The 24,813-nt window shown below is 41.1% G+C and overlaps 2 protein-coding genes across 3 annotated transcripts in view; both read right to left on the bottom strand.

Annotated features, from left to right (window-relative positions):
- The window catches only part of CCDC93 (coiled-coil domain containing 93), a 107,246-nt gene that overhangs the window by 31,167 nt on the left and 51,266 nt on the right, over window positions 1–24,813 (bottom strand). For both annotated transcript variants that reach the window (XM_040228982.1, XM_040228983.1), the window contains 2 exons: window positions 3,918–4,034; window positions 82–144 (listed from right to left, as the gene is read on the bottom strand). In XM_040228982.1, the coding sequence (XP_040084916.1) occupies window positions 82–144; window positions 3,918–4,034 (180 nt within the window). The remainder of the gene's footprint in view (window positions 1–81; window positions 145–3,917; window positions 4,035–24,813) is intronic.
- LOC120854739 (60S ribosomal protein L36a-like) lies at window positions 24,205–24,666 on the bottom strand. Its single transcript, XM_040228984.1, has one exon. It carries the CDS (start codon window positions 24,636–24,638, stop codon window positions 24,324–24,326), a length of 315 nt encoding a protein of 104 aa, XP_040084918.1. The 5' UTR covers window positions 24,639–24,666; the 3' UTR covers window positions 24,205–24,323.

The raw sequence follows: 24,813 nt of genomic DNA, 5'->3' as shown, positions 1-24,813 counted from the left end.
AGACTGATGATGTGAGTGTCCCGTTAGTAGTGCAGGTCAACAATTCCCAACAAGACCTATGGAGGAAGGCAATCTGCTCACCTCTGTCAGGGTTTTCTTTTTTCCTTCGTATTTGGCTTGTAGGTCAGTAAGACTTGCCTGAAGCTGTAAATGAAAGATAAAAGACATTTGCTCTCATTTGATCCTCACAACAGCACAGATACTGGCGGTATCCATGTTTCACAGATGAGAAAATGGGAGCTCAGAAAGATTTAAGCTGAGCAAATGTGGACATTTTAGATTCAATTAGCACCAACCATGTGTCAGGTGATGTACTAGGTATTCTGCATGAATCCTAACAATGAATTCTTACATTCAATGGAAGAAGACATTATTCTTATTTATTAACAAATGAGAAAGTAAAGATTCAGAAAGGGTAAATCATTAAAGTTTCATAGTTGATAACTGATAAAGCTTAGATTCAAATTCAGGTCTGAGTTTACTATATGGCTACAATCAATTCAGTTAATGGACATGCTGGTTCATAGGATAAAAATTGCACTGAAGCACTCAAGAATCTAACATAGAATTTGTGTGTGCATGCTCAGTTGCTCAGTGTGCAACTCTTTGCAACCCCATGAACTGCAGCCCACCAGGCTCCTCTGTCCATGGGATTTGCCAGGCAAGAATACTGGAATGAGTTACCATTTCATACTTCAGGGGATTTTCTCAACCCAGAGGTTGAATCCGCCTCTCTCACGTCTCCTGCTTTGGCAGGGGGATTCTTTACCACTGTGCCACCTGGGAAGTCCTAGCATAAAATCTGACAGGAAGGCAAATAAAGTCAGACTGGAGAAAGGAGTCAGGACTTCAATGAAGAGAAAGAAGGTGAATTACATTTACTGCTCAAAATCACCCAATCATAAACTTACATCTCAAAAATGTCATTTCCCTTTTCTTTACCAAAAAAGGTGTATCCCATGCTGTATATGAGCTTTTACAGATATCTGAAAACATTCTATTCAAAGCTCAAAGGGTTTGTACATTTCTACTTTTAAAAAGGGGATGTGGTAGAAAACCAGTTAGACTCATCAAACACTTCGGTTATTACTTGCATACAAATTAACAATGAGAAATTATGTCTTATGTCTCAACAATTATTTCAAAATAACTCAGCCCATTAAAAAAATATATATTCGTTTATTTACTGGCCATGCCATGCCACCTGTGAGACTATTAGTCCCCCAACCAGAGATTGAACCCAGGTCCCAGAAGATAGAGCAAGGAGTTCTACCCACAGGACTTTCAGGGAACTTTCAACTTGGCCCATTTTTGAGCCTGTAAGTGACCTATTAGAATTACATCATCTACAGATGTAGTTAGAATTAAACCACCTACACCATCATTACTCCTAAATCATGCTTCGAGTTACCCATCTTCATGACTGATGAGTTTCCAGCCAGGCCTCTCAGGAAGCCATCAGAAGCAGAGGGCAGGAGAGATAAAGGCAGGGGAAGCTGGGAGCTTTGGCCTCTCACTTTGCAAAGGGAGCCATCTGTGCAATGGACTCCTATTAAACTATCTGTATCACTGGTGGATGAGAGTATTTCTGGAGAAAGTTTGTTTTTCTCTTGAAATCCTAATGGTTTAACTCTTGAAGCTCCAGGAAGAATCCTGCCATTTCCCACCTGTTTCACCCACCTTCCTGCACCACCACCCAACCCTGTACCCACCCACCCATCTGACATTTACCCAAGGTTCTATTCAAATGAGGTGTACGGTAGAAGTCAAGGAACACAGCACAAACCTTGCCCCTCAAGTTGCTAAACCAGTAAGCTGAGGATTAAAGTATGAGAAGAGCTTGGCCAGAGACAGGCCTGGGGAAGCCAAGGAAAGAGTCAGCTTGCTCATCAAGGAAGGCTTCACCAACAAAGACCCATGGGGGCTGGATCCTGGCAGGGAAGTAGGAACTCGCTAAGAAGGGAAGATTCTTCTCTTCTCTTTAATTAACTAAACTAATAAGAGCTTCCTTCATCTTTTCTCTAACGAACTGTCCCAGTAGCTTAGCTACATTTTTGTCTTGCTGGAGTCTTCCATGATTCTCCCACCTCCATCCTCTTATTCATCATGAACCCCTATACTGACCCCCCAACACTTAGCCCACTGGTTAACACCTCCTTTGGGTCCTCTTTCCTCAATCTCAGGTTTCTTGCCAGTTAGCTACTAGCTACCTTCCTGTTCTCTGCCTTTACAGCATATCCCCCTGCTGGACCATGAGATGCTCTGCATTCCTTCCCTTACTGTGCTCCTCCTCCCATTTATCTGTGGCCTAAGACTCGCTCTGTGGCTCCCATCACTAAGGCTGCAGGGGTTTCCCAGTTGCCTCCGATCTACAGGACCTTACAGGAGAGCATCTCGGATTTAAAGAGTCTGGATTTTCTCACATACTATTATGTGTAGAAGTGTAAACTAGTAAAATAACTGGTGAGTAATTTGAAAGTTTCTAGAAAAACTGAAAATGCATATATTTTTTGATCCAGCAGTTCCACTTCCTAAAATCCATTTTACAGAAATATTTATATATTTGCACAAAGATGACTGTACAAAGATGTTCATCATAGCATAAACTTACAACTGGGAAAAAAATCCTGGGAAAAAACCCTCATGAAAAGAGGAACAGGTTAAATAAGCCATAGCACATATATACTATGTCACACTAGGCAGCATCAGAAAGAAGGAGGTAGACCTATATGCTCTGGTCTTGGCTCTGCCGTTAACAAGCTGTGTGACCACAGGCAAGACTACTTCATTTCTCTGGGTCTCGGGTTCCTTGTAAATGAGAATAATAATAGTACCTCCTTCATAAGGATGTTATGTGAACTGAATGAGTTAATTATGAAAATTACTTTGTAATTACTCTAAAAAAAAAAAGTCCTTTATAGCCATTACTATTACTGAGAGCTATATGTGATAAAATGAGTGAAAACCAAACTCAGTTTTTATAACCAAACCCCCCTTCCCCAGCTGAATGAGCAGATTTAAGAGCTTGCAAAGCCTAGCAAAGTGGGTTGCTTTAAGGAGTGGGACTGGACGAGTACCAGGAGAGTCTCATTTTTATCTTCATACAGTTCCATAGTAGCTGGTTTATTTACAGGGAACTTGCATTATCTCTATAATCTAAAAAAAGGCGGCTGAAGCATTTAAATTGATAAAGACAGAAAAAAGTGTTGGCATATGTCTTCCCATCACTACCTCCAGACCCTGAGAGCAGAGATCATAACTTGTTTTTCTTTCACCACCATGGCCTATTTCAGTGCTCGGCACAGCAGTGCTCAGCTAATCTGTGTGAATTAATTAATGCTTTTCTTGCCCTGTGATCTTCTTTTAGAGCAGAGGTTGGGAAATATTCTCTGTAAAGACCAGGTAGAAAAATATTTTAAGTTTTGTAGGTCTCAATTCTCCCACTGAAGCTTAAAAAGTAGCCACAGAAAATATGTAAACAAATACATATGCATATATTTCAAAAAACTATTAATATTTACAAAAACAGGCTTCCCAGGTGGCTCAGTGGTAAAGAATTTGCCTGCCAATGCAGGAGACACAGGTTTAATCCCTGAGTTGGGAAGATCCCTGATGTAGGAAATGGCAACAACCCATTCCAGTATTCTTGCCTGGAAAATTCCATGGACAGGGGAGACTGGCAGACTACCATTCATGGGGTCGCAGAGAGTTGGACATGACTGAGTGATTGGCATGCATGCATGCATTACAAAAACAGGTGGAGGCTGGACTGACCAAGGGCCAGATTACATCGATCCCCTGCTCTACAGCCTCCTTTGATCTTTCTGACACAGAGATCTTGACTCCTTGCTAGTTTCTCCCTTCTTGAAGAATGGCTTTATTTTACTAGAATGAAATTATGAAAAGAAAACACCAACCTCTTCCAGTTGTTTGGTCTTCTGCAGAATCTGCTTGTTCAAGGAAATGACTTTTCGCCGATGTAGTTGGGAGATTCCTAACTTTTCTGGACTTTCTTCAGCTGACAGTTCAGACTGCTATGGGAAAAAAAAACACAGAAGAACCAAAGGATTTAATTAGCTCACCTCAGTGGGCTAATCAGCCTGCCTCATCTGGGAGGAACACTGCTGGGCAGGTGTCCACAACCAAGCCCATGGGGCCCCGGGGTCCTGTGTAAAACTCACTCCAGAGAAAACTGTGACACAATGACCAAAGGCCATATGGAGAGACTCTACATTTCTGGCAAAGCAAACAGCATGTGCAGAAGCATAGGGATATATAATGGGTTAGGCTGATAATCACATAAGTAATAGGATCTCAAATAAGAAGAAAAACATAGTCATCTTAATATCTACTTGAGATTATTCTGGAGCTATCAAAAATGATGAACTGATTCACTTTCATCAAAGTATTATAAGTATATGGTTAAAGAGTTTCATCATTCAGTAGTACTTATAATGAAAAGAAACAGCATTTCAAAGTATTCCCTCATCCATGGGACAATGTGTTATTTCTAATCTTCTGGTGTTCACAGAGAATGGATTTGAAAGCGGTGAGTGTTGCTGAGAGAGACCAGGATAAAGGTCCTGAAACTGTGTAAAATGATGAGGGGATGAAGAAGGGCTGGACAGGACATAGAGACTGTCAGGACTGGAACGGAGGAAGGGAGAGACTTCTGGTTGGGGTGATGAGATGAATGTAGCAACAATACCAAGAAACCATGCACACAAGGAGGCAGATGGCCACTTGGAGGCAGCTTGGTGCAGATGATGAAAACAAACACTTGGCTCAAGACACCAGAGGGAAGCCCCAGGAAGAAGAAACAAGAAAGATGACCCTATTCCAAGAGAAGTCCTTAAAACCTGTCTCGGGTGATCACAGAATAGACAGCTTCATTCACCTGCCAATGAACACCCATTACAGCCGCACTGCCTTCTTTACTGGAAACATCCCAATTCCAAGCTAATCACTGGTCTGAAGCTCAAGTGCAACAAAACTATTTGAATATTTGATTCTCCGTGGATGTTTTAACAGTGATCATAAGTTTGAAAGTTATGGGGAAGAGACAGAAATGTGAAAAGGAGGAACTGGACGGTACAGTCACCATTTATATTGGTTAAGAATTTCCCCGAATAACTCAGAGGCACCATTAACAGACGATGAGTGTTTTTGCTGCTTAACAACTCTGGAGGTGGGAGACAACCAGCAGGATGTGGCTGCCTAAAATGGCAAGAAACATCATTTTCCATCTTGTGAGCAGGGAGGCCGTAAAGCAAACAGAAAAAATAAGCATTTGGTATTACAACACAGCTAGCCCTGACACCTGAAATTTTTGGAAAATGTCAACTAACATACTCCAGCTTATCTGAATTTCTTCAAATTGGAGTTAACTTTTAAAAATGTAACACTGGGCACATTAAGATATTTACCACTTGTAGTCTATGGAAGAAGAACTATTTCTGAAAATTATTTGAGAGTATAAAAAAAGCGGGGTGGGGGGAGGAAAGAGCACTCCTTGATTTTCAAGCCACTTGTCAGAAATGTAATTATAATTAATTATATCTTGGGCTTTGCAGGTGGCTCAGTGGCAAAGAATCCACCTGACCAAAGCAGGAGATGCAGGAATCAGGAAATGGCAACAACCCATTCCAGTATTCTTGCCTGGAAAATCCCATGGACAGGGGAGACTGGCAGACCACCATTCATGGGGTCGCAGAGAGTTGGACATGACTGAGTGACTGGCATGCATGCATGCATTACAAAAACAGGTGGAGGCTGGACTAACCAAGGGCCAGATTATCTGTCAATTCCTGGGTCAGGGGTTCCCTGGAGAAGGAAGTGGCAACCCACTCCAGTGTTCTTGCCTGGAAAATTCCACGGATGGAAAAGCCTGAAGGGCTACAGTCCATAGAGTCACAAAGAGTCAGATGTGACTGAGCAACTGAGCATGTACACATACAATCTCACCAGTTATATCTCCTCCACTTTGACTGCATCATCCTGAACTAAGTTATCAATTTGTCCACTTAGCTTGTTATGTATTTAGTAGCTTTCTTCTTATAGTTAATTTCAGATTTGGATTTTAACCTTCATCTTAGATTCCTTGATACTGACTTCCAAAATGTCACTGGCATATCCTCGGAGCATTTTATTCAGTACTTTACTAGCAGATTTACACAAACCTTCTATCTCATGGTTAATCGGTATCTGAAACAGAATTAACTCCCCAACACAGGGACTACGCCCATGGTGTGTCTCTAGGTTTGACATCAGGATGCCTTGACTGCCCTGACCACCTCCGACTGTCCTTTTGCCTCTGGATCAGGCCAAGCTATAAGCAAGTGGGCTGCAGGGTATCCCCATCTCAGTCACCTCGCAGCAAGGCTTTCTCCAGGCTGCAGGGGTGAGGGGGTAGGGATGTACACATCCAGTGCTATTCTGTACCTGGCATGAGCTGGATGATGTTTCCAACTCTCAGCATGCTTTCCTGCTGGTAAACTGCTTTTATGGCCAGAGTCCCGACTACATTTCCCACCTAGCTTTCACACCCTCTTATCAGTGTACCTGGCAACAAACACAGCCTTGTTGGAAACTGCGCCTTTGACACTTTCAAGAAACTTTCTTACAGGAACATCAGTAGCTATCCTGCTATCTGGAAAGAGGACTTCCAGGCTCACTGGCTCTCCTGCTCTCTCTCACTTTAAATTTTTAGTCACATGGTTCTTTAAGATCCTTTCAGGGTTCTTTGAGGTCAAAATCCTTTTCACAATGATACTAAGATACAATGTTTTTCCTCTCATTCTCTCATGCTCATACATTGAAATTTTCCAGCTGCTATATGACATGTGATGGTATCACTGCTCTGATGCTAATGTGTAAAACATTTATCATTATTATTTGCAAGTGAATTAATATGTAAGCTTTTAGGACCTCCTTGAATCCCAGGGACAGCGGAGCCTGATGGGCTGACGTCTGTGGGGTCGCACAGAGTCGGACACGACTGAAATGACTTAGCAGTAGCAGCAGCAGTGATTTTTAGCTTCCCAGGTGGCTCAGTGGGAAAGAATCTGCCTACTAATGCAGGAGACTCAGGAGATGCAGGTTTGATCCCTGGGTCAGAAAGAATCCTTGGGGTAGGAAATGGCAACCCACTCCAGTATTCTTGCCTGGAAAATCCCATGGACAGAGAAGCCTGGTGGGTCACAGTCCATAGGGTCACAAAGAGTCAGACGCGACTGAGTGAATGAACATGCAGTAACTTTTAAGAGTTCGTACAGGCTCTTGAAACTAAAAATTTTGAGCCCTGTTACTTTAAGGCTAACTAACTCACCGACTGGGACAGCCTCACTAACACAGCTCTACCAGTGCAGTGGGCCCATCCGTCACACCAAGAGGGGATAGTTTTCTGATTCCACTTTCACTAGACAACTGCTTCAAACCAATCAGAGAGAAAATATTTGTAGTTCACAGAAAGGATGCTCAAGTCTCCATATAAACTTACTATTAAACAACTCACAACAGTATATGTTCCAAGCAAAAACGGGCTTTCAAAATCCTTTCTCTTGTTGCTAGGTAGCAATTTTCATTGCTCTGTGCAGTCCCTTAAATTTGCATCTGCAAAGCATTCATGTCAGGATATTAAGTGCCATTTCCACATCTGACATTTCTCCAGTGCAATTAAAATGAACAATATGCACATGAACAAGCTCACAGTACATATAAATTTGTGAATTCCTCCATTTGTCTAAGTCTAGAGATGGTGCTATGCAAACTTCTTTGCTTAGTGGGAAGTTAGTTTTAGAACAGAAAAAAATCATTTATTCTAGAGCTGAACTGAAGAGAGTTCTTAATCTAGTCAACAGAAAGCTGATTGTTCTCTATTTGAAACACACTTTCTGTGTTAAGTAACTGAAAATTTTCATTTCTTTCAAATACCCTCCTCAAAGCCAAAAGAACTAGACCAGGTCTCTGAAACAGTATGGCTCATTTGACATTCTGTTCACTGAGTCTTCTCAGAAGAAAACTGGAACTGACCAAGTTGGATCTTAAAGGATGAGACTACATTGGACAGATGGAGAATAGAAGGGGCTTTACAGTAAATCCTTGACAGAAAAAAATTAACTTCTTGGGGTAAGCTAACTGATTTCTACTTGAAAAGCCCAATGTCTCTCAAAGAATGCCAACCACCTATAAATATTCCATTTGTGTTTACATTAGAGCAAGGGCTAAAATGCCAATCTAATTTTGTTCAACAATTTCAGATTAAGAACGTGTTTTCAAAATGACAGGGTGGATTAAGATGGCATCTAGTGCAGATTCAATGTTTTCTAATAACTGACAGATGTTTGCAGCTTCTATTCTAAGGGGAACCAGATATAAATGTCATTCAATAATATTAGTCCAGTTCAACATAGTAAATTCCTAAGAGAAACAAAAAATGATTACTTTAGCTAAAACTATATACTTTCATAATGGAAGACACCCAAAGGGTCATATCTACACATCTACTTTCCTAAGTAAATTCCAGGAGTTGGCGATGGACAGGGAGGCCTACAGTGCTGCAGTCCATGGGGTCGCAAAGAGTCGGACACGACTGAACAACTGAACTGAACAGAACCTTCCTGATATAGGAATCTCTCCTATGTCCCGCCATTAAAATATGGCCACTAAAGCTGTCAATAATAAGGGATCCCTAAAAAAATAAGGGGTCCCTATATCAAGAAGATACCACAAATTCTCCATACTGAGCAGACGAATTTCAGTTGTTGGATCCTGATGAACCCTCCCACTGAAAACATGTAAACAGGCAATATGAAATATTTATTTTTTAATCTTAAAAAAATGTGTGAGCTAGAAAGGATGTAAGAAATCCTAGAAAGCCAAAAAGTGAAAGTGAGAATCCAGGAGGTAGGTGTACCCATGGAGGCTGGCTTTTTTCTTGAATGTGTGAGTGAAGTTGTTCAGTCATGTCCAACTCTTTGGGATCCCATGGACTGTAGCCTAACAGGCTCTTCCATCCATGGAATTTTCCAGGCAAGAGTATTGGAGTTGGTTGTCATTTCCTTCTCCAGAGGATCTTCCTGACCCAGGGATCAAACCCAGATCTCTGACATTTCAGGCAGATGCTTTACCGTCTGAGCCACCAGGGAAGCCCTTTTTCTTGAGAGTATTTGCTAAAACCAATTGATCTCAAGCTTTGATTTTTAGAATTCAACAACTGCTTTGCATAATCCTTGGCGCAGATGTAGGAAGGAAAAAAGTCTGCAATGAGTTTGTTAGAACGGATTTGCCCTTGTGCAGTTCTATAACCTAAACGCACACACTGCCTAAATGGTACCAAAAACCTACTACATGCACAATGGGCCTGAGCTGGGTATGCCCAGGTGCACGTAAGAGCAAAAGAAAATCCTCTCTGGAAGAACAGAGCTCCAATTCCAGGTCTCAATAGAGAAATGTCCAAGCAGAATGAACTCACAGTCAAAAATCAAAAGCACACACAATTATTTCATGAGCAAAAGTCAGCAGAAACGAAGAGCAGAAACAGACATGCAAACTCAAACATACATGCTCATTTCTCCCTGAAGCCACAGAGATAAAATATAATCACTCTCATATAACAGTTCAAGTTTTCTCATTCCAAGCTTTACAAGAAGATGTCAGCTCCTTTCACCATCTTGGCTGCTCTCCCCTGGACATACCCTAGCTCATAATCCTTTGCAAGCATTCCTGATGGAATCTGAGCATGGCAGACTGGGATGGGACCACTCACTTTCCCTTATCTACACTCTACTCCCATTAATGAAACAGCATACATAAATGTGCTTTTCAATATTCTTGACTCCCGCTAGTGAAATCCCATGAATTTCAAAGATCCATATTCATGCAGCCTTGGTGAGTTTTTGAAGCATAAGTCTGGGCCCCAAGGTGAGCAGAGGCATGTACAAAACCCCAAACATCCCATTTTTACCCACACAAGCTAATGTCAGGTCAGATGGCATGCTCATCAAATCCTGAATTGGTATAACTTATTTTTCTGAAATAAGAGTTCATGCTTACTTTAAAAAAAAATAAACTTAATAGTTTGGGCTTAAAATTTCAATCTAAGATATTTTTGAATGTTGATTCCACTCTCTAATGTATTAGCCACCTATTCTTTTCTAGCTTTAAATGACACTTAAATCGGATGAAGCTAATTCCTATGTCTTCATCCAAATTGCTTAAGAACCTGAAAGGGTATAAGCTATATAGGCTGTGTGGCTTGGGACAATCCCATCAGGCCAATTCATTAGCTAATACCACAATACCATTCTCTGCACTGTTAGTTTTTGCATATTGCATAACTTAGTCAGAATTTAGGAAATCCTGGAGCAGTTCTGAGACACAAACATATTATTAGCATCATTCTTTCCAGATTTACAGGATTTTTTTTGATTGTTGTTTAGTTGCTAAGTTGTATCTGACTCTTTTGCAACCCCATGGATTATAACCTGTCCATGGAATTTCCCAGGCAAGAATACTAGAGTGGGTTACCTTTTCCTTCTCCAGGAGATCTTCTCAACCCAGGGATCTTCTGCATTGGCAGGTGGAGTGTTAACCACTGAGCCACCTGGAAAATTTCTTCATCTCTAAATTCAGATTGGTTTAAATCTCTCTCACCACTTTGTTTCATCAACTAACTTTGACTCAGATCCTATTACATGTAGGACAAAGTGTTAGGCATTGGGAACGTGGAAAAAGACACAAACCTCATCTCTGGACCCTCACAGTCTAGTCAGGTAATACCTGCTCATTTATAAATAAAGGTGTTGTACCTGCCACCTTCTCCCCAAGCCTTCACTGTTTCAGAGAAAGAGAGAGTTTTGCATGGTCTTCTGGTTTCTTCTTCCTGCCTTCCTTTCTTTTTTCTTTCCTCCAACAAATGTTTATGAAAACCCCATTATGGCAAAGGTGATATACAATGCTCCCAGCTCTGGTTGACGGTATGCATTCTAGTCCTGGGAAACAGGCAGAGACAAATGAAATAGTGCCTTGTGAGCAGTGCTTCAAAGAAGACAACAGGAGCTGATCCACACATCAGAGGATCCATAGGAGGGAGTTACCCGTAATGGCTATGGGTGAGTCTCCACCGAGGCTGATGGACGACTGGAAGAGGCTTCTGCTGAGTGTTATGGTCTGCCAAGTGGCACAGTGGTTAAGAATCAGCCTGTAAGGCAGGAGATGTGGACTTGATCCCTGGGTTAGGAACATCCCCTAGAGAAGGAAATGGCAACCTACTCCAGTCTTCTTGGCTGGAAAATTCCATGGACAGAGGAGCCTGGTAGGCTATGGTTTAGAGAGTCACAGAGAGTTGGATGTGACTGAGCACAGCATACACACTTGATGGGTTAGGCGACAGAAACACAGAGATGGAAGATGAAATCCTGGCCTTCCAGAAGTTTACAGATTTAGACTACGACTGGTCTAGTACCTGTGACCTTATGTGAAGAAATGGAGTCTAGGAGGAAAGGGTTTAAAAAATCCCTCCCTCCCCAGCCCTCATCACCCTGATTCCAACCTGGGTTCTTCTGTGTCGCAGTAGTAGGGCCCCAAGAGGGCAGCTCCTCTCCTGTATCCTGCATGCCAATGTTACTGGAAAAATGGTTTTTCTTTTTGGGTGGGGATAGGTGATGAGATTAGAAACAGTCACACCTAAGCTTATCAGAAATCACACTGGCTCTAGCTCAGGACAGACTGTCTAGAAGAGTCAGGGACTCCTGGTTGCTTAGCATCCCATGACCTTCTTTGACTCAGCCAAGGTCCTGGGGACTGGTATCTTCACCCAGTCCCTAGCCCTCTTGAACAATTACTTTCCATTTCACCTCAGTTGGGTATAATTTTAAAGTCGTCCATTCTGTCTATTAACAGGAGAAAAGTTCAGTATCAAAAATACCCAACTGTCACTTCTCTTTGGGCAGGTACTGACATTTTGAGTGGCAACACCAATCAAGTAGCAAATGGCATCCATTTGAAAACATGAATTACACTATTCCGTAATTCTTTTTACAGGCTGATTGACGCCTACCCAGGGGCTCCTCAGGGGAGCACCATGCCTCAGTGAGAATTTATAACTCTATCCCTGTCCTTATACCTGACACTGCCTGGGACACAGTACTGCTCAGTAGATGTTTGCTGAAGAAAAAGATCATTCCATCTAAGGGGTTAATTCTGTCAGCTGTCTGGCAGGAAAGAAATCATGCTGAAGACTTAAAATACCTATAAATTATAGCAACTTTCTTTATTTTGAGAAGACTTTGTAACACTAATTGGAAATACAACACCAGAGCAGAGAAATAAGACCATGAAGAGGGCAGACGACATATTAGCCATTGATTCTCGAAGGTCAGTGCCATCCAGTGCAGTGAGACAGAATCCCTAAGGACCTTCTGTGAACACAGGCTCCTGGCAGTACAGCCATCACGAATACCCAGCACCCTCTGGTTTAGTAACAGCGACGCCCTACCTTTGGGGAATCACTGTTTCCCATCCTCTCTCTTGTTCCAGAGGAGCTGCCAATCAACAAGCCCACCTCCTGGCCAGAGCAACTGGCTGAGGAGTATGTGACCTGACCTGTAACCAACAAGTGAAAGTGAAAGTCCCTCAGTCGTGTCTGACTCTTTGCAACCCCATGGACTATACAGTCCATGGAATTCTCCAGGCCAGAACACTGGAGTGGGGAGCCTTTCCCTTCTTCAGGGGATCTTCCCAACCCAGAGATCGAACTCAGGTCTCCTGCATTGCAGGTGGATTCTTTACCAGCTCAGCACAAGGGAAGCCTATAACCAACAAAGGAGAACCCCTTCTTAGGACTTCACACACAGATGTGGGAGGTGCTGGAGACTGAAACAGTCTGTGGTGAGGTCCCCCAGGTGACAGACAGGGAGGCAGAGTGAAGCAAGTTTTCAAGGGCAAAGAGAGATGACAAGGCAGGTGAGTCCCTGGGACCCCTGCCTTCATGGACACCCCCACCTCCTGTTATGAGAGCTGAAAAGGCTCTTTTTTGCTTATACCACCATTCCGGGCAGAGTTTGTATCACTTGCAACCAAAAGGCTCCTAGAAGGCTACTCTTGAGGTGAATGAGTGACAGAACTTTTGGCAATTTTCTCGGCTGGTTGTATCATGTAGAGCGAACGTGACCATGGTTGAGGGGGCACGAAACCTACTCTAATGCAGCCCACACCCACCAGCGCGGCTGTCTGCTTTCTTCAGAGGAGACTCTCCTTCCACTGGGTTTTTATATGTGCATCCCTGACCAGACCATGGCCATTACCTCTCTGTGGTTATACCCAGGTCCTAATCACCTAATGAGATGCCCCAAATGCTCTTGAAAAATAAAATTTCAAGACAGAATACAGGCTTCTGATGAACTGCCAGAGAACTGCTCTCAGAATCAAAAGGTCAGAAGTTATTTGTGTCAGAATTTCTTAATTGCTGGACAGGAAAACATTTCAAAACCTACCAAGAAAAAGAATTCCTTCTAAAAATAAGTCTCCTGATGCCCCAAAATGCCTCATCTTAAAGTAAGACTGAGATGCTGACAGTCTTCTGGCTAGGATATTATACTCTGGAGAGGTAGATGAGAACATTTCAATGTGGTATTTTCCAGTGATATGAAAAACCACTCACATACTCCAAATAGAAAATTCCACAGTTTTCAGTAGCTTAGGTGCAACTGTGTGTGAGCGCTTGGGCTGCGTCATTTTCCTTTTTACAACCGCCCTGGCGTGGTTAGTTTCCAACATGACCTGGCCTCATCACTCCACTCAGCCCAAGGTGGGCGGTTAGACACTGGAAGAGCCTAAAGATGCTTTGTCACTAAAAAAAGCCTGGGAGGCAGACACTAAGGATGGCCAAGGAGGCTGCCCTCTGAGCACACTATCCTGCCACAGAGACTGGTTTCAAAGTCAGACAGGCACATATGCAAACCTGGGACTTATTATTAGCTACATGGTAGTGGACAAATTTCCACTGATCTTCCATTTCCTAAATAGATACATTGTCACATGCTTATGTACTGAGTCAGTGATAGTATCACTGACTCAATGGACATAAGTTCGCACAAACTCCAGGAGATGGAGAGGACAGAGGAGCCTGGCATGCTGCAGGCCATGGGCCTGCAAAGAGTGAGACATGACTCTAAACAACAATTAACAATGTACATATAAATAGGTTAACTTCAATTGCATGCTGAGTAAGTATACTGACGGAAGGAGGCAGAGGCTTATAAGCAAAGAGGCAACATGCTCTTTTGATAATTAAATAAGAAAATAGTATAAAAAGTATCTGGAATGGAAATTGATAAAGACAGCGGAGAAGGAAGACATGGAATTTACCTCCTCCATGAATTGTCAAAAATACACTTATATATGGAACAGTTCCTACTGAAAACTAACTGGGAAGTGGAACCAAGGTCTGTTAGAAAAATCCACATGTAATCAGGTGCTTGGTGGCTCAGTGGTAAAGAATCCGCCTGCTGATGCAGGAGATGCAGATTCGATCTCTGAGTCAGGAAAATCCTCTGGAGAAGGAAATGGCAACAGACTCCAGTATTTTTGCCTAGAATCCCATGGACAGAGGAGCCTGGCAGGTTACAGTCCATGGGATCACAAAAGAGTTGGATACAACTTAGTGACTAAACAACAACAAATCAGGTAGGAAGGGAAGAAAAGTGATCAGGTCAGGTCCCCTAGAAGGGAACGTAGAGGAAAAGGGAGATCACACAAGTGGAGATCTGTCCCAGGGAGTGAGCACTTCAAGCTCATGCTGGGTTCCTCATGGTCTGGGGTCCAGCACAGGGAAGATGAGCCCCCTGAGCTGACTGGAGGGCGAGTGGGACTAACAGAAGGGCCGTGGCAAGCCTAGACTGCGCTTGTGAGAAGCACATCTGCTTGCTCTCAGGGCAGAGTGGAGGGTGGACTGAGGACTGCTCCAGTGGCAGCCCGGTTTCATACAACCGCCCTGGCGTATGCCCCAGCCTGAGACAAGCAAACGCCCCAGCCTCACTCATTTCATATTACAGCTCCATAAGGGGCTGAGGGTTGTCATGACTGAGGTGAGAGCCCAGCCACTGCTGGCACTCACTCGCGCAGCACATCAGAAGCAGCCCCAATCTCTGATGGGGCCCCAGGCCCCACAGCCTGCAGTCTGATCAAGACTGAGAACCCACATGGGTCCCCACCTGTCCTGTGCCACGGCTCTATGACATGGCAGGGGAGGCAGAGGCTGGGGGCGGTGATTGGCTATGAGGACAACAGAAGACTTGGACCCAAAGCCGTCTGAATAGGGTGGGGGCAGCCTTTGGTGGTGCTTGCACAGGCGGCACTTGGGAAGCAGCCCTGGCCTCTGTCTATGGCTGGCCCACCACAGCCTGCAACCCGTCTTGAGCTGAGAGCCCACAGAGGCTCCTCTTGCTCCAGCACTGCTCCCCTGTCAGGAGCACGGGTCTCAGCGCCAAGAAAGGGGAAAGCACACACTTAAAGGGAACAGTCAGCCTGGAGTCAGCCCTCAGGGCTTCTGTTTCAGCAACTGGGGATCTATCCCTGTTCCTGACACAGCAGTAATGGGCACTGCACAGACGGGAAGCTTTAGCTCCAACTCAAGCCCCCCCACCTACAGCCCCGCCTTCTACCAAGGTGAGAGCTGCCAGTATATCTCTGAGGAAAGACGTGACTTGCTCTCATGTCAAATCCAGCTCTCCCACCAAAGGCAGTAGGCACATGCAGTCTGTATAGGGACACACAGATAAAGACACCCTTCACGACTGCAATAGGTAACTGTTTCATGTAAATTCAAAGAAGAAGAGAAACTTAAGTAAAACGAGAAGGCAGAGGAGCTGGTCTCAATTGAGAGAGCAAAAGAAATCCCTGGGAAAAAAAGAAATACAAATAAACAAATCACCAGATAAAGAATTCAAAGCATTAGTAATAAAAATGCTGACTGAATTATGGAAAAGAATAGATTAATACAGTGAAAATTTTAACCAGAAACTAGAAAATATAAAGAAGAATGAATCAGAAATGAAAAATATGATAACAAATGAAAAACACACCAGAAAGAATGAAAGCAGACTAAGTGATAAGGAAGAACACAGAAGTGATCTGGAAGACAGAATTACGGAAATCATCCAGTTAGAACAGCAGAAAGAAGAAACCAAATATGAAAAAATGAGAGCAGTTTAAAAGATCTCTGAGATAACATCAGGGGTTATCAACATGGACATTAAGGGACATCAGTGGAAAAGAGAGAAAAGGGAGCTAAAAATATATTGATTAAATTATAGCTAAACATTCCCAAAACTGAAGAAGGAAAGATATTAAGGTACAGGAAGCACAGAGGGTCCCAAACAAGATGAACTCAATCAGACCCAGCAAAGACATAGCATAATTATAATTGCAACAGTTAAAACTAAAGACAGAGTTTTAAAGGCAGCAAGAGAAAAACAGAGTCATATACAAGGGAACCTCCATAAGGCTATCTGCTGAGTTTTCTGCAGAAACTCTGCAGGATAGAGGGAGTGGTATGATATACTCAAAATGCTGAAAGAGAAAATCCTACAACCTAGGATATGCTACCCAGCAAGTTTATAATTTAGAACTGAAGTTGAAAGAGAGATAAAGAACTTCTCAGACAAGTAAAAACAAAGAGTTCATTAATACCAAACCTATCCTAAAATGTTAAAGCACCTTCTCTAGAAGGAAAACAAAAGGCTATAACAAAAAGTAAGAATCCATAGAAAAGGAAAAATCCCACTAGAAAAGGCAAATATATAGTGAGGGCTGAGGATCATTCACTTAAATAAGCTAGGATGAATGTTAAAAGACAAAAAACTGTAAAAGCAACTATGACTACAAACAATAGTGAAGGGACAGACCTAAAGATGTAAAATGTGACATCAAACCCACAAAATGTTGGGGAGGGGAGTAAGAAAATGTAGATTCTTTAGAATGTGTCTGAACTTATATGACTGTAAGTGTAAAACAAGTAGATATAGTTGGAAGCCAAGGTATATGAACCCCATGGTAACCACAAATCAGAAGCTTGCAATAGATACACAAAAACTAGAAGGAAACACAAGCATACCACTAAAGAACAACAAAGGAAGAAATAAAAAAAGAAGAACAGAGAAGAACTATAAGTACATACTTATCAATAATTACTTTGAATATCCATAGCCTGGGGCTTCCCAGGTGGCGCTAATGGCAAAGAACCCACCTGCCAATGCAGGAGATATACGAGACACTGGTTTGATCCCTGGCTCGGGAAGAATCCCAGGAGGAGGAACTGGCAACCCACTCCAGCATTCTTGCCTGGAGAATCCTATGGACAGAGGAGCCTGGCGGGCTACAGTCCACAGGGTCACACAGAGTTGGACACGACTAAAGTGACAGCATGCATGCACGGATCCATGGACTAAACGTACCAATCAGAAGACACAGGGTAGACGACTGGATGAAAAAACCAAAACCAAGACTCATCTATGTACTGTTTATAAGAGACTCACTTTACAGCTGGAGACATATACAGACTATAAAAGTGAGGGGAGAAAAAGACATTTCATGCAAACAGAAATGACAAGAAAGTAGGTGTAACAATGCTCATACCAGACAAAATAGACTCTGAAACAAAGTCTCTGACAAAAGATGAAGAAGGGCACTGTATGATGATAATGGGATCAATACAAGGAGAGGATATATGTTAACAGATACACATCCTATATAAGAGCACCTAAATATATGAGGAAAATATTAACAGACATAAATGAAGAAACTAACAATAATACAACAGTAGTAGACTTTAACACCCCACTTATATCAATGGACGGATCACCCAGAGAGAAAGTCATTATGGTAACAATGGTCTTAAATGATATAACCAACCAACTGGATGTAATAGATATCTACAAGACACTCCATCCCAAAGCAGCAGAATACACATTCTTTTCAAGAATACATGTAACACTCTCCCAAGACAGATCACATGCTAGGCTACAGGTAAGTCTCAACAACCCTAAGAGGACAGAAATTGTATAAGCATTTTTTTTTCCCCACCACAATGGTATAAAACTAGAAATCAATTATAGAAAGAAAAATAAGAACAGCACAAACATGTGAAGACTAAGCAACATGCTACTAAAAAACCAATGAGTTAATGATAAACTCAAAGGGAAAATCAGAAAATAACTACAGACAAAAGAAAATGGAAATACAACTTTTACTGCAGCAAAAGCAGTTCTAAGAGGGAAGTTTACAAGAAACAAGAAAAACAGGTCTTCTCCAAGAAACAAAAAAAGTCTCTAATAAACAACCTAGCATGTAAAGGAATCAGAAAAAGAACAAAGTCCAAAGTCAGCAGAATGAAGGAAATTATAAAGATCAGAGAGGAAATAAACAACATAGAGATCAAAAGAACAATGGGGGGGGGGAATCAATCAAACTAAGAGCAATCTTTTTTTCTTTAAAACATAATCTCAACTGAATACATTTAGCCAGGCTCATAAGGAAGAAAAAAGAAAGAGGACTCAAACAAAATAAGAAATTAAAGAGAAGAAATAACAAATGATGCCAGATATATAAAACTCATAAGAGAATGGTATAACCAGTTATATACAAACAAATTGTACAACTTACAACAGACAAGTTTCTACTAACATACAGTCTGCCAAAATTAAGTCAAGAATAAATAATTTGACAGACTACTCGATATGAAATAGAAAAAAAAAAAAAAAACACCTCTATAAACAAAGGTCAGGACCAGGTGACTTCACTGGAGAATTCTACCAAACATACAAAGAACTTATACCTATCCTTCCTGAACTATTTCAAAAAAAATTCAAGGATAGAACACTCACAAATTCATTCTATTAAACCATCTTTATTCTGCTATCAAAACCAAAGACACTATCAAAAAATAAAATTACAAGCCAGTATCTTTAATGAATGTAGATGCAAAAATCCTCAGTGAAACATCAGGAAACTGAATTCAACAATATATACAAAGAACCATACACTGTGATCAAGTGGGATTTACTCCAAGATTTTAAGTATGATCCAACATTTGCAAATCAATGTTATAAACCACATTAACAAAAGGAAAGATTAAAATCACAGGATCATAGACACAGAAAAAGCACTTGACAAAATTTAACATTCATTCATGATAACAACTCTCAAAATGGGTATAAAAGGAATATATATCAACACAATAAAGGCCAGTTATAAAAAACCCACAGCTAACATCATACATAATGGGAAAAAGCTGAAAGCCTTTCCCCTAAAATCAGGAAGACGACAAGAATGTCCACTCTTACTACTTCTATTTAACACTGTATTGAAATCCTAACCACAGCAGTCAGACAAGAAAGAGAGAGAGAGAAAGGAAGGGTGAGGAAGGGATGGAGAGGGAGACACAGAGAAGGAAAGAAAGAAAGGGCATCAAACTGGAAGGGAAGATGCAAAATTGTTATTATTTTCAAATGACATGGTACTATATACAGAAAATTCGAAGTCTCCACTAAAAAACTATTAGAACTAGTAAGTGAATTCTGTAAGGTTTCAGAACACAAGATCAATATACGGAAATCTGTAGCATTTCTATATGCTAATATGAATTATCAGAAAGTTAAAAAAAAATCCCATTTAAAACCACATCTAATTTATTTATTTATTTTTAATTTTTACTTTACAATTCTGTATTGGTTTTGGCATAAAAATTAAAAATAAATAAAAAAAAAAAAAAAAAAAAAAAACCCACATCTAAAAAAGTTACCAAGGAATAAACTTAACCAAGGAGGTGAAAGACCTGAATGCTGAAAACTATAAAACACTGAAAAGGGAAAGTTAAGATGATTTAAATGGAAAAGATATCCTGTGCTCTTGGATTGGAAGAATTAATATTATTAAAATGACCATATTACCCAAAGCAATCTACAGAACTAGAACAAATAATTCCAAAATTTATATGGAACCAGAAAATACCCCAAATTACCAAAACAATCTTGAGAAAAATGAACAAAGCTAGAGGTATCATGCTCCCCAACTTCAAATTATGCTACAAAGTTACAGAAATTAAAACAGCATGCTACTGGTACAAAAACAGATACATAGATCAATGCAACAGAACAGAAAGCTCAGAAATAAATCCATACACCTATGATCAATTAATCTACAACAAAAGAGGCAAGACTATACAATGGCTTTTAAAAGATTCTTTACAAGTAGTTCTGGGAAAACTGGATAGAAAGATGTAAAAAAATAAGATTAGAACATTTCTTAACACCACATGCAAAAATAAACTCAAAATGTATTAAAGACCTAAATATAAGATGTGAAGCCATAAAACTCCTAGAAAAGAACATTGGCAGAACACTCTTTAACATAAATCATAGCAATATTCTTTTGGACCTAAGGCAAAATAAATAAATAAAACTAAAAATAAACAAATGGGACCTCAGTTCAGTTCAGTTCAGTAGCTCAGTCGACTCTTTGTGACCCCATGAATCACAGCACGCCAGGCCTCCCTGTCCGTCACCAATTCCCAGAGTTCGCTCAAACTCATGTCCATTGAGTTAGTGATATCATCCAGCCATCTCATCCTCTGTCGTCCTCTTCTCTTCCTGACCCCAATCCCTCCTAGCTTCAGGGTCTTTTCCAATGAGTCAACTCTTTGCATCAGGTGGCCAAAGTATTGGAGTTTCAGCTTCAGCATTAGTCCTTTCAATGAACACACAGGACTGGCCTCCTTTAGGATGGACTGGTTGGATCTCCTTGCAGTCCAAGGGACTCTCAAGAGTCTTCTCCAACACCACAGTTCAAAAGCATCAGCTCTTCGGCACTCAGCTTTCTTCACAGTCCAACTCTCACATCCATACTTGACCACTGGAAAAACTATAGCCTTGACTAGATGGACCTTTGTTGGCAAAGTAATATCTCTGCTTTTCAATATGCTATCTAGGTTGGTCATAACTTTCCTTCCAAGGACCTAATTACACTTAAAAGCTTTTGCACAGCAAAGGAAACCACTGACAAAATGAAAAGACAACTGTCGGAATGGGAGAAAACATTTACCAGTGATATGATCAATAAGGGATTAGTGTTCATAATACATAGACAGCTCATACAACTCAATATTTTTTTTAAAAAACCCAATTAAAAAATGGGCAGAAGATCTGAACACACATTCTCCCAAAAAAGATGCAGAGATGGCTAACAGGCCCATGAAAATATGTTCAACATCACTAACTATTAGAGAAATGTAAATCAAAACCATAAAAAGCTATCACCTCACATCTGTCAGAATGGCTATCATCAAAAAGCCTATAAATAACACATATCAAGGAGGATGTACAGAAATGGGAACCCTTGTACACTACTTATGGGGATGTAGACTGGTGCAGGACCTATGGAAAACAGTATGGAGGTTCCCCAAATACCTAAAAACAGAAATACTATATAATCCAGTAATTCCACTTGTGGGTATATATCCCCCCAAACCATAAATGTTAATTCAAAAACGGTACATGCACCTCAATATTCACAGCAGCATTACTTAAAAGTCAAGATGTGGAAGCAACCTGAGTGTCCATCAACAGATGAATGAAAATGATGTCAGTGTATATACACACTCACACAAAGGAGTGTTCAATTCAGTTCAGTCGCTCAGTCATGTCCAACTCTTTGCAACCCCATGAATCACAGCACCCCAGGCCTCCCTGTCCATCACCATCTCCTGGAGTTCACTCAAACTCAGGTCCATTGAGTCGGTGATGCCATCCAGCCATCTTATCCTCTGTTGTCCCCTTCTCCTCCTGCCCCCAACTGCTCCCAGCATCAAGAGTCTTTTCCAATGAGTCAACTCTTCGCATGAGGTGGCCAAAGTACTGGAGTGTCAGCTTTAACATCAGTCCTTCCAAAGAACACCTAGGACTGATCTCCTTTAGAATGGACTGGTTGGATCTCCTTGCAGTCCACGGGACTCTCAAGAGTCTTCTCCAACACCACAGTTCAAAAGCATCAATTCTTCAGCACTCAGACTTCTTCACAGTCCAATTCTCACATCCATACATGACTACTGGAAAAACCATAGCCTTGACTAGACGGACCTTTGTTGGCAAAGTAATATCTCTGCTTTTGAATATGCTATCTAGGTTGGTCATAACTTTTCTTCCAAGGAGTATCTTTTAATTTCATGGCTACAATCACCATCTGCAGTGATTCTGGAGCCCCCCAAAAATAAAGTCTGACACTGTTTCCACTGTTTCCCCATCTATTTCCCATGAAGTGATGGGACCGGATGTTCATGATTTTAGTTTTCTGAATGTTGAGCATTAAGCCAACTTTTTCACTCTCCTCTTTCACTTTCATCAAAAGGCTCTTTAGTTCTTTGCTTTCTGCCATAAGGATGGTGTCATCTGCATAACTGAGGTTATTGATATTTCTCCCAGCAATCTTGATTCCAGCTTGTGCTTCATCCAGTCCAGCATTTCTCATGATGTACACTGAATATAAGTTAAATAAGCAGGATGACAATATACAGCCTTGACATACTCCTTTTCCTATTTGGAATCAGTCTGTTGTTTCATGTCCAGTTCTAATTGTTGCTTCCTGAGCTGCAAACAGATTTCTCAAGAGGCCGGTCAGGTGGTCTGGTATTGCCATCTCTTGAAGAATTTTCCACAGTTTATTGTGATCCACACAGTCAACGGCTTTGGCATAGTCAATAAAGCAGAAATAGATGTTTTTCTGGAATTCTCTTGCTTTTTCCATGATCCAGCGAATGTTGGTAATTTGATCTCTGGTTCCTCTGCCTTTTCTAAAACCAGCTTGAACACCTGGAAGTTTACGGTTCACGTACTGTTGAAGCCTGGCTTGGAGAATTTTGAGCATTACCTTACTAGCGTGTGAGATGAGTGCAACTGTGTGGTAGTTTGAGCATTCTTTGGCATTGCTTTTCTTTGGGATTGGAATGAAAACTGACCTTTTCCAATCCTGTGGCCACTGCTGAGTTTTCCAAATTTGCTGACATATTGAGCACAGCACTTTCACAGCATCATCTTCCAGGACTTGAAATAGCTCCACTGGAATTCCATCACCTCCACTAGTGTTGTTCTTAGTGATGCTTCCTAAGGCCCACTTGACTTCACATTCCAGGATGTCTGGCTCTAGGTGAGTGATCACACCATCGTGATTATCTGGGTTGTAAAGATCTTTTTTGTATAGTTCTGTGTATTCTTGCCACCTCTTCTTAATATCTTCTGCTTCTGTTAGGTCCATACTATTTCTGTCCTTTATTGAGCCCATCTTTGCATGAAATGTTCCCTTGGTATCTCTAATTTTCTTGAGAAGATCTCTAGTCTTTCCTATTCTATTGTTTCCCTCTATTTCTTTGCATTGATCACTGAGGAAGGGTTTCTTATCTCTCCTTGCTACTCTTTGGAACTCTGCATTCAGATGCTTATATCTTTCCTTTTCTCCTTTGCTTTCTGCTTCTCTTCTTTTCACAGCTATTTGTAAGGCCTCCTCAGATAGCCATTTTGCTTTCTTGCATTTCTTTTTCTTGGGGATGGTCTTGATCCCTGTCTCCTGTACAATGTCACGAACCTCATTCCATAGTTCATCAGGCACCCTGTCTATCAGATCTGGTCCCTTAAATCTATTTCTCACTTCCACTGTATAACCATAAGGGATTTGATTTAGGTCATACCTGAATGGTCTAGTGGTTTTCCCTACTTTCTTCAATTTAAGTCTGAATTTGGCAATAAGGAGTTCACGATCTGAGCCACAGTTAGCTCCCAGTCTTGTTTTTGCTGACTGTATAGAGCTTCTCCATCTTTGGCTGCAAAGAATATAATCAATCTGATTTTGGTGTTGACCATCTGGTGATATCCATGTGTAGAGTTCTCTTCTGTTATTGCAAGAGGGTGCTTGCTATGACCAATGTGTTCTCTTGGCAAAACTATTAATACTATGTATAAAATAAATAAGCAACAAGGGTACCTTGCATATCAAGGATACATTACAGCCATTATTTTGTAATAATTTTAAAAGGAGAGCAGTCTATAAAAATATTGAATCACTACACTGTATACCTGGAAGTAATATAATATTGTAAATCAACTATATTTAATAAAATGTTTTTAAAGTACCTGGAAATGATATGGAACTTAGGGTGGATTCTTTTTTTTTTTTTGATGGCACTTTTATTTCCCTTCCAAAAAAACCAACTGAAACTAAATGAAGTAAACGATCTAAAATTTTTATTGTCTTTATAATAAAACAAAATATGAAGTTTAAAACTAGATCACTTGGCCCTTTCTCTTTTTATCACCTCCCAGCTCAAAATGCTTGCATCTCTTAATAGCCAGCATGCTCTTCAATCTGCAGTTGGGCTCAATGCATTCAAGACTCAGTACAATCGTCTTTGTAGTTTTAGCCTTTTTCCAGAAAATCGGCTTAGTCTGCCCACCATGCCCACTCTGCTTCCTATCATAATGCCAGTTTCCCTGGGCATACAGAGAATCCTTGCCCTTCTTGTACTGTGTCACTTTGTGGGGCTGGTGCTTCCCACACTTCTTACAGAAAGTCCGGTGGGTTTTTGGAATGTTCGCCATGTTTGTGAGAGCAATAACGGCACGGAAAAAAAGCAGGGTAGATTCTTCTGATTCCCCAACAGACCTGTGATCTATAAAATGTTTTCATATCCTGTCTCAGGGAGACACTGACCAGGAAAGACTTAGTTGCACATGAGTCAAAATGGTGTACAGCTGGTTAACACATGGCACTGAG

Source organism: Oryx dammah, unplaced genomic scaffold, assembly GCF_014754425.2.
Source record: "Oryx dammah isolate SB20612 unplaced genomic scaffold, SCBI_Odam_1.1 HiC_scaffold_27, whole genome shotgun sequence".
In the NCBI taxonomy this organism is placed as follows: Eukaryota; Metazoa; Chordata; class Mammalia; order Artiodactyla; family Bovidae; genus Oryx; species Oryx dammah.
Note: the sequence above shows the minus strand (reverse complement) of the source record. Positions and strands in the feature narration are given on the sequence as shown.